Genomic DNA, 9,937 nt, shown 5'->3' with positions numbered 1-9,937 from the left:
TGCCCGAGACTCGGGGTCAGTGCCTTTAGGAAGAGCAAACAGTGACAAGTGTAAGTGAATCAAACTCTATCAGAACCAACCACACATGCTTATACTGACAATTCCTGTAACAAAATCTCAGGTTCTTAGAAGGCCAAGACTTGGCGGCCACCGTCTTGTCGGGACAAGAACTCAGCCTCACAAGCTTACACGCAAGTGTGAAGTCACTGCGATTCTCGTTCTTTACGGCCTCCCGAGGTAGTTTTCATCATAAACTTCGTCGGGACAGCCACAAAAAACATCGGACTAATTAGATGAACTAATGATCTCTTGTTCTCGTTTTAAAAAAATATTCTTTGGTGGATAAAGGTTACTAACAGGTGCTATACTCGCCCATGAATTGATGCACGGTTGGCTACGTCTGAAAGGTAACGAGTTAAGTTAATCTTCGGTATTATCTTCCTTGAGATGATTTCCGAAATCTTGATTACTTGGCAAACAGGGTACCGGAACCTTAATCCCGAGGTAGAGGAAGGTATTTGCCAGGTTCTCTCTTACATGTGGCTTGAGTCTGAAGTTCTCTCAGACCCTTCTTCAAGGAACTTGCCATCCACATCATCATCATCACGGTCATCGTCGTATAAGAAAGGCGGAAAATCCAACGTGGAGAAAAAGCTGGGGGAGTTCTTTAAGCATCAGATAGCTCACGATGCGTCCCCTGCGTATGGAGGAGGCTTCAGAGCGGCTAAGGCTGCCGTATGTAAGTACGGGTTGCGTTGTACCCTCGATCATATCCGTCTCACCGGAACCTTCCCTTTGTGACAGCAGCTTCCACGTATTCCCTCCTAAGTTCACAGTCCTTTAATTAGTCTCTCGAGTTGCGTCGTTTTTATGTTGTATTGGATCATCATAGCATACGTTCCTTAACTTTTTTTTGATCCAAAAACTCACATCGGCCTTGCCCTCTTCGATTTTTTTTTTGGGAGAGGGTTTGAGTTTTGCGATTTCAATTCATCATAGTATTCAGATTTGGAACACAGACACGAACCATGTGTTGACACCATTGTCCTAAAGCTATTTTTTCCACCGCCTCCTCGTTGAATGCTTCTGAGATGGTTGGTTAGTTCTTGAATGTTACATTGATCCATCGTTATCTATGGGTGGTAACTGGTTTTTACTTCATATCATCTTAATTCATATTTTTTGGATAACCGAATATCATGAATCAAGATCCAAACTAATCTCGGGATCGAGAACCCGCCATGTGATTTGGATTATACATTCATTTTCTAAAGTTGAGGTTCAAATTCGCAACAAAACATACGCTTTGTATCTATGTTTTATCGGCTAAACTACCCAAATTTGGTCCATCGCATCTTACTTTCACGTATAAAACTGGTTTTTTTTTTAAACTGCATAAATGGTTTTGTTAATTTTTTTTTTCACTTTTGTATATGTAGACGCTACTAATTGATAATTTGTGAAGGGAAACCTAGAATATGATGATTTGCATCTTAGAAAAATATCGGAAAAACTCTCTTGAGAGCGGTTTTTGGCACTAATTAATATGGTTGGGTTTTGATAATAATAAAACTCATTTAAAATTTAACATAATAATAAATTTATTAAAAATAATTATATTTTATTATTTTTTTATCATTTCATTGTGGGTTTATCATTTCTCTATTTTTAAAATGTTCTGTTTAGTTTTTAAACCACCAATATTCGAATACTTATAACACTTGAATTTGAATACGAATTCATTGAAAATATCAATCCGAATACCATAATTTTGACGGGTCTGCGCTGCAGTGATTTACGATTTTACCCCTGTATTTTTAAGAAATTGCAACTAACCTAGGATTTATATTCTCGTTTTCTCACTTCTCGCTGGTGTCCCCTCCAGCATCATTTCTCTGCCTACACTCGCCGGCGCCGCTTCAGCGTCTCGCAATTGTAGTCGATCTTTTGGTTTATCGTCGAGTCTTCGCGCCTCGGTTCTCGCCGCCTCACTTCGGTCCTCTCCGTCTGTCGGTCCCTCGCATCGCTGGTCCCACTCTATCTCTGTCTCTTGGTTCGTTTTTAGGTTCTAGGATTGTCCTCTTTCTCTCTCTGTGTGTGTGTCTCTGTTCATACGTTTTTCATCTGGGTTTTTCTTTTCTTGTATTTGGTTGGAAGTTCGAGATGGTTTTTCGAATTTAAGGTTTAGGGTCGACCTTCACTTCAATATTGATCTGCTCTCGAGATTCTAGGGTGGGTCTATGGCGGTATCATTACTTGTTCTGTGTTAGCTTGAAATTAGTGTTGAGCTTATTTCTGCGTATCTTTTTTCTGGGAAATTGGTTACTGAGCTGAAAATTGAAATTTCTTACCGCTTGTCCTTTTAATTGTGGGCAGCCAGCTACAAATTGTTTATATTTTCCCTAAAAACGTAGTTCAAGTGCTCGTTGCTTCTTCAAGATGATATTTGAATTGACTCTTTGAGTCGTATTAATTCTGTTAAATGTGTGTCATTAGATAAATTTGTCAACTGCTCTATCAAATTTGTGGCGTGTTTCTGTTAATGGATTAAGTATATTCATAATTGCTTTGGTCTTTGTCACCTCAAAGCTTGCTGCATATTTGCGTCTTACATTTTGGGATGGAGTTGATGAAAGCTTTGAATTGAAAGTTCTTTGCTGCAGATTGTTTCTTGTCTCAATATTTTTTTCCAAGTGTTGAAGTTTGCCTCTGCATGCTAAGTGCAATACCGAACGCTGTTTATCGATTTGGTGATGATGCTATGCCACAATTGCTGACAGCATTATGACTTGCTTAGCGGAGTTAGCAATGAGACAAACAATCGTGAAAACAGGTTTCTCTTGTGGTTTTCTGGAATCTGTTTTGATGTGAAATGTTATTTTGCTATTTCTAATTGTATTTTGAAACTTTGTATTTTCTTCCAGATTTGTCATTTGTCTCAGAAGTATGATTTTTTTTTCTCAGATTTGTTTTCCAGAATTGTGTTTCAAAACTAATTTTGTGTTGTCACTGTGGGTTCGGGTACCTGACCAAACGAGTCTGAGATCGGGTAATGTCTCATGATACCCAAGATACTCAGATTCGGGTTCGGGTAGCCCGAAAATCTTGGGTACCCGATAGATAGTAAGTCTTCTTCATAATCTCTCCTTTTGGGAAATTAGGGTTTCCATGGTCCCACCTCTTGGATTTTTGTTTTGATCTTTAGGGGTTAGCTACTCTGTCAGTGGTTTCATTTACGTATCTAATTTTATTATGGGTTAATCCGATTAGTGTTTAAGAATTTCAATAGAGACAGATATCTCAATTCCAGAGTATTGGTATGCTTTGAATATATGTCTGTATTCACATATATGCTTCTTTGTGTGTATGTTTCCCCCTGTACATATACATATATACGGTGACCATGCAATTTCTCCTTTTTTAATCGTCTTATGAGTTTGATGCGTCTTATATGCAGGCCTTTAGTGCATTTCCGGGTTACTTTCATCATGGCGACTCGTAAGTTCCCAACGTTGCTTCTGTAGAGACTTGCTTGTACTGTTATCTCGTTCTTTCTTTGGTGTTGCATTTTTGTGTTTTGCCAAAAGGGTTTACTGGGTCTGATCATGTGCAGGTCTTCAGTTTGAAAACAACTGTGAAGTTGGTGTCTTTTCAAAACTCACCAATTCTTATTGCTTGGTTGCAATTGGAGGCTCGGAAAACTTCTACAGGTATGTATCCTTTTCTGAAGTCATGTTTGTTTCAGCTTTGCTTTGATGTCACTTCTAAGTGGGTCGTGGTTTCTTCTCTTGCTTTGCAGTGCTTTCGAAACGGAATTAGCAGATGTTATCCCGGTTGTTAAGACCTCAATTGGAGGCACACGAATTATTGGGCGTCTATGTGCTGGTGCATTTCCTTTATGATACCTTGTAATATCATCTTGTAATATTCTGAAAGTGATTCACTCGCTTATTGAACTCAACTTGATCATCTTCTCTTTTTTAGGAAATAAAAATGGACTTCTCGTGCCTCATACCACTACCGACCAAGGTAATATAACAACTTCCAAATTAGACTGTTTTCACAAAGGAAAGGAGGAATCTGCTATACAATCAATTCTTTGACTAGGGTGGCACAATTGAATTTTTAAGAACAACAGTGCTTGCTGAATATCTCTTTTGTGATTGAGGAAGTATCTGTATCCTCTCCCTGTTTATTGAAAATTTGAAGTTAAGTTCGCATGTTGCTTCTGACATATGATGCCTCATATTCAGGTTTTGAGTGGAAATTCCGAAGATGGTTCTTTTCTTTGATCATTGATTTTGGTTAAGGAATCTGTTACTTTGCATCGTAATTGAGTCTTCCTCCTCTTGTCCCCCATTTGAAGAATCTTGTAATAGGTATTTTAGAGGTTTGTACGAGTTACAATCTGCCAATGATCTGTTTTTTTTACTTGTAACTCTACAGAGCTTCAACACTTACGGAACAGTCTGCCCGATCAAGTGGTAGTCCAGCGAATCGAGGAACGTCTGTCAGCTCTTGGAAATTGCATAGCCTGCAACGATCATGTCGCACTTGCTCACACTGATCTTGACAGGGTAAACTACTTTCTCATTCAATCATTCGAGTGACAATAAAGTTTTATATATCCCAAGTAATTTTCTCATTCAATCATTCGGGTGTTCTATCTGCTGTATTCTCAAATGATGTTTGTTAAGATTCCTCAAGAACCGGTTAAGTGGATTGTTGTCTGAAAGTCCTCACTTCTCAGGAAGACACTGTCAACGTTTTGCCACTTATCCTTGACCCAAAACCGTCATATGTTCTTGTGCTCTTGCTACTTGCTGTTGGGATTGTTTCACTGTTCTACACACTAGCTTTTTTTACTGTATTCTTCTCAATGGATACCACAGGAGTTTTGCAACACTGGATGAACTATATGTTTTGATGTCTGGCTCTTGCATTGCTCTGTACCATTTTGACAGGAAACTGAAGAGATAATAGCCGATGTTCTTGGAGTGGAAGTTTTCCGGCAGACAATCGCGGGCAATATTCTTGTCGGTAGTTACTGTGCCTTCTCCAATAGAGGCGGATTGGTAAGAGAATACATTCTATTACTATGTTGTTCTTGAGCTTGAAACCAACGAAATATGCCTTGTTGAATCTCGGTTTATGGAATGTAACGACGAATGTTGAAAGCACAGGTTCATCCTCACACCTCGGTGGAAGACTTGGACGAGCTGTCGACTCTTCTCCAGGTCCCCCTGGTGGCAGGAACCATCAACCGTGGTAGCGAAGTGATAGCGGCGGGAATGACGGTGAACGACTGGACCGCCTTTTGCGGGTCAGACACGACGGCCACAGAGCTCTCCGTCATTGACAGCATCTTCAAGCTGAGGGAGGCTCAGCCCAGCTCTATCGTCGACGAGATGAGGAAATCTCTGATCGACACCTACGTGTGAGTTTTACTTTCTCGTCCATTTCTCTCTCTGGTCTGCGGGTGCACACGGTTACACACTCAAAGTGCCTTGTATCAAAGAGTTTCCAGACCGCTTTGGCCTTTCTGCTTTTTATAGTGCAAGAATTTGCTCTGTTTTTTTTTTTGTGGGTTGATGAAAATATTTTGAACTGGAAGTAGGCTATATATATATATCAACAGACAGAGGTATAAAACAAAGTGCAAATATGTAATAGAGAAAGATACAGGGAGTTACGAGGTTGTGTATAATCATAATGGAAGGGATGGACCGACCCATCTTGCCCGAGCCTGCATTCAATCCGAGGATTTTTTTTATTCATCGATCGAATTTTTTTTGGGCCTATAAAACCGAACCCAAAGTTTGGCCTTATAAGACTCATGTTCAGATCGGACCGACCCATTAGATTAGAGTTTTTTTTCGATTTGAATTATTTTTTTCATGACCTTTTTTTTAAAAAAAAAATGATATCTGAGCCGGTCCAAAAGCCCGATTTTTTTTTTTCAAATCTAGAAATTTTAACTCGAATCTAATGGTGGATAAATTGGATTTCGTGACAAAATTGATACCCTCAGTTGCAGTTGGTGAAGGTGAAGCATAAGGTAATGAAGAGTTGAAGACGGTCTCCATGCTAGGCTGGGGCCCAACTTGAAATTTTTGTGGAGGCCCATTTGATCTGTTTGTGACATTCGTGAGGCCACGGAGGACATGTGAATTGTTAGGCCCAGTCACGTGTGCCACGCCACGTGTTTAAAGTGAAAGGCGCGTGTCGCACTCGCGCGTGTATCTACTCTCCTCCTCTCTCGCTCTCTCTCTCTCTCTGCCATTTCTCGCTCGTTCGTACCTTTCGGCGTCGGCGTCTCTTAAACGTTTACTTCCACGACGGCGGAGGAGAAGAAAGGGGCCAATAAATCAGTCTCTCAGTTCCTGCACTTGGTGCAGAACCCTAAAAATCAGAGAGGAGAAATCTATCTTCGGATCTCATCGATTTTTGAAGGTGATAAGAACCTCAATTCGATCGCAGCCGCGGTTTGATCTCTCTTTCCAGGTCTTTCATCTGTCTCCATGGATGAGTCGTTCGCTAATCTGCCGACGAGCCATTTGCTTGGTTCAGTTCCTGTGAGTCTCCGATTCATCTGCTTACATGCGATTGTATCATGGAAATAGTTCCTCAGTTCGACTTATTAGCGTTCTTTTCGTATGTTCTCGAGACGATCATGCTTTCTGGAATTATCTTTTGTTTTCTTCGATTCTCGTGCTTGCGAAGGAAATTATAGGTCTTTTATGTCTATTTCTGTGTTATGTTTTGGTGTTAGGATTAGGATGTATACTTTTAGAAACGTTGAAACTCGAAAGTTCAGAAGTTTTTCTTGCATGTTGCTCTTGTTGTGTTTTCGTATGTGATACATTGCTGATTTGAATTCAAAACTCTCATTCTTGTAGACAACTTGAGACCAGTCCTCATAGTCCCTCCTCCCTTTTGGGCGAAATGGAATACTGCTTGAATTGGTTTCTCTTTCCAGCTTATCTGGGCGTCTCTTGTTTGTTTAGTCCCCATTTAGGGGCTTTCTATCTTGTCGAAGGATTCTTGGGTTTTGGCTTCAGCTTAAGTTTTGGCCACTCTGTGAAGAATTCTTGAGTTTCGTGTTGGGTTTGTGATAATGGGATTCCAGTTTCATATGGATTCGTGGTGGCTTGATTTTCGGATGGATTCACTAATACACACGCCTGAATGTATTATGTTGCTGCCTCCGAATATCACATATTATTAGTTATGATATAAGATCTCTATTTCTTTTGTGGTTAGGCCGTGATCGGTGATGACAAGCAAACCACAGCCTTACGTCAGGGTATGTGATATTTCTATGAGAGTTACCAAGCAATTGATTGTTTTGGTAATAAAAGCCGTAAGTGTTGTTTGTGAACTCTGTTTCAGGCCCTGATGCAAACATGCAAATATTCCCACCAAATAATGGAAGCAATGCAAGGGGCTATCAGACTCTTGAGACTCCAACAGGTATAGTCCCTTTTGACTTTGCTAGGATTATTTGCACCAATATGTTCATCCCATTTAAACTTTAAAGAACTACAAGATGAGCCAAGAAATGCTTGTATGTTATTGACCTGATTTATTTTGTCACGAACATATTGACCATCCTTTCAACTTTTCCATGGTGTCTTTTCCGATCATAAGTTGTGATATGTTGTATTTATCCTTGTAGAGGGATTTGAACAGCAGCCAGCAAACAACTGGAATGGGGTATTTAGTGTCTCATCATATGTCCAATATTTCAATGTGGACACAGATGTTGTCTTGAACAGATTGATGAGTTCATTCTATCCCACAAGTGGAGACTTTTTCAGCAAGATTGATGCAAACCCAGATCTGTAAGTGCTTCAATATGTTTCTACACACCTTTAAGGAGATTGCCCTGTGCTAATTGGGTGCTCGACCAATGTTTTTCTAGCACATTTTAAGTGTTATAGTTATATCCCTGCCTAAAGACCAGTTTGGTTGGGCCAGGGAAGTGAAATATGGGATTGCATTATAATTGAGTTAAAATGTTAGAAGACAAGGTTCGTTGGACTCTATTGTAACTGGTTCTTCCAATAGCAACATTTGAGTACCAGGTTCATAAGTTGAAAAGTGGGACGAGAATTATTGGAGGTAGATAAAGAGAGAGTGTGATGAATGTCTCTATGGGAGATTCTTGTGGGTTATCCTTTTATTTGTCTCTTCATGTTGCATGCTGCTTATTGCTTGGCCTTGGCTATTCGTGGCTAAGCTATTAATCACTAGCAAGTGTGTGTGCTGCTTATACATAATTGAATTTATGTGATTTGGATGTAGTTCAACTGCTTTGAGGGTGATATGTTGAATTTGGCGGTCATTTTTTGGTGTTAAATGTTATCTTCTTGAGTAGGCCCCTTTTAGGACTCCGAGAATAGGAGATATCTAACTACTTTGCTTCTTTCATCAAGTGCAAGTAGATGTTACATGCCATCGACCAATGGCTAGCAAAAACATGGTTTTATGGGCTGCCATCCCGTTTTGGGATTATAATGCATCTAACTTACGTAATTTCTCTGGTTAGATATGGACTTGTCTGGATCTCTACCACGCTAGTGTTTGTGCTTGCTTCTCTTGGAAACTGTGCCACATATCTCATGAACAAACGGACCGACAGCACTGTTCCTTGGACCTTCGATGTGAATTATGTAAATTTGGCAGCTTCGTCAATCTATGGCTACGTGATAATAGTTCCTCTGGCATTTTATTTCGCGCTGCATTATATGGGGTCCAAGTCTGATCTTCTGAGATTCTGGTGCCTGTGGGGATACTCTCTCTTCATTTTCATTCCGACGTCTGTAAGTATCTGTTTTTACTTCATTTTTTTTGCCTCTTGATGTGTCACGCTTTCCTTGTTGCATTGTCATCATTCTCTTTTTCTGTTAGCGAAATCGATTAAATATCATCAATAACCATTAAAATGATTTGTACGATGGATTTCTCACGGTTATGTTCTGGATCAGACAGTTTGAATCAGCGTACCAAACTATCAGTTATGACTACTTGAACTTATATTTTGCTCTCAATCTTAGATTTGACAAAGCTTCAATGCCATGCTTGGATTTCTATTTCGGTATACACCCGTGCGGATTAACGAGTAACACAGACAATATTTATATTTTTCTTTTGTTTTCAGTTTCCACTGCTTATCCCGGTGGAGTTTCTCAGATGGGTCATTACACTCCTGGCCGGTAGCGCTTCATCGTGCTTCGTCTCCCTGAATCTACGGTCATACCTCGAGGGAAACGATCTAACGGTGGTAATGGCGGCAGCATTTGCTCTACAAATGGCCATTTCCATCTTCATCAAGGTCTGGTTCTTTCCATAATTTCCCCCCATATTCCACACCACCTGACACAAAATGTTTATCTATAGCCCTTTTGAATTTTGCTCTGTTACTCACTTCTCGAGAGTATCAAAGATGTTATCTGGGTTGGTAGTTTCATGGTTGAATTGAATCACTGGGTTTGTGTTTCAGTGAGTTGAGTTGTGTAGGATTTGTGGTGTGATTTTTTCTTCAACTGATTGTGCTTGCCTTTCCAATCTTGTATTTTCTGTCCCCCTTTGGTTTTTTTCCTGTGGTAAATACTGTGACATATACATCAACATCATCTTAGTCCCAAGTTTATTTGGGGTCCACCGAATGGATTTTCGTTTCCACTCATTTCGGAAATACTTTGTGACATATATTATATAATATACATGAGAAAAACATTTCATGCAAATTGATCGTAACTGTACGGAATAAAATCTAAAGGTTAACTGTAACATTTGTAGGCATAAAATGATTAAAATCTCTTGACATTATCCCACGGTACAAAGAGCAAGCCCTTTCCGACAATGTAAAGAGTGAAGAATCCTATCTGTCGCATGGTTATTGAGCTTTTTACACGGACAACAAAATGAAGAA

General features: G+C 39.8%; 3 protein-coding genes across 6 annotated transcripts in view; all 3 read left to right on the top strand.

Annotated features, from left to right (window-relative positions):
* Positions 1-1,070, top strand: part of LOC104809143 (protein DA1-related 2) — a 4,716-nt gene extending 3,646 nt beyond the window's left edge. The window contains exons 10-13 of the mRNA XM_010535059.1: positions 30-50; positions 122-237; positions 349-407; positions 482-1,070. Coding sequence (XP_010533361.1) covers positions 30-50; positions 122-237; positions 349-407; positions 482-801 — 516 coding nt within the window. The 3' untranslated portion in view covers positions 802-1,070. The remainder of the gene's footprint in view (positions 1-29; positions 51-121; positions 238-348; positions 408-481) is intronic.
* Positions 1,071-1,880: 810 nt separating this feature from the next.
* LOC104808899 (eukaryotic translation initiation factor 6-2) lies at positions 1,881-5,744 on the top strand. 4 transcript variants are annotated; one of them, XM_010534914.1, is made up of 9 exons: positions 1,881-2,029; positions 2,781-2,833; positions 3,458-3,498; positions 3,614-3,710; positions 3,800-3,885; positions 3,985-4,029; positions 4,447-4,577; positions 4,965-5,075; positions 5,184-5,744. In XM_010534914.1, exons 3-9 carry the CDS (start codon positions 3,489-3,491, stop codon positions 5,439-5,441), a joined length of 738 nt encoding a protein of 245 aa, XP_010533216.1. In that variant the 5' UTR covers positions 1,881-2,029; positions 2,781-2,833; positions 3,458-3,488; the 3' UTR covers positions 5,442-5,744. The 4 variants fall into 4 exon arrangements, with proteins under 4 accessions (XP_010533216.1, XP_010533143.1, XP_010533070.1 ...); XM_010534841.1 differs by having other exon boundaries at positions 2,664-2,833; XM_010534768.1 differs by lacking the exon at positions 2,781-2,833.
* A 510-nt stretch (positions 5,745-6,254) lies between these two features.
* LOC104808815 (protein YIPF1 homolog) lies at positions 6,255-9,666 on the top strand. Its single transcript, XM_010534662.2, has 6 exons — positions 6,255-6,575; positions 7,264-7,306; positions 7,393-7,473; positions 7,679-7,844; positions 8,552-8,825; positions 9,164-9,666. The coding sequence occupies exons 1-6, from the start codon at positions 6,522-6,524 to the stop codon at positions 9,353-9,355; spliced, it is 810 nt and encodes a 269-aa protein (XP_010532964.1). The 5' UTR covers positions 6,255-6,521; the 3' UTR covers positions 9,356-9,666.
* The last annotated feature ends 271 nt before the right edge of the window (positions 9,667-9,937 follow it).

Source organism: Tarenaya hassleriana, unplaced genomic scaffold, assembly GCF_000463585.1.
Source record: "Tarenaya hassleriana unplaced genomic scaffold, ASM46358v1 Cleome1, whole genome shotgun sequence".
NCBI lineage: Eukaryota > Viridiplantae > Streptophyta > Magnoliopsida > Brassicales > Cleomaceae > Tarenaya > Tarenaya hassleriana.
Note: the sequence above shows the minus strand (reverse complement) of the source record. Positions and strands in the feature narration are given on the sequence as shown.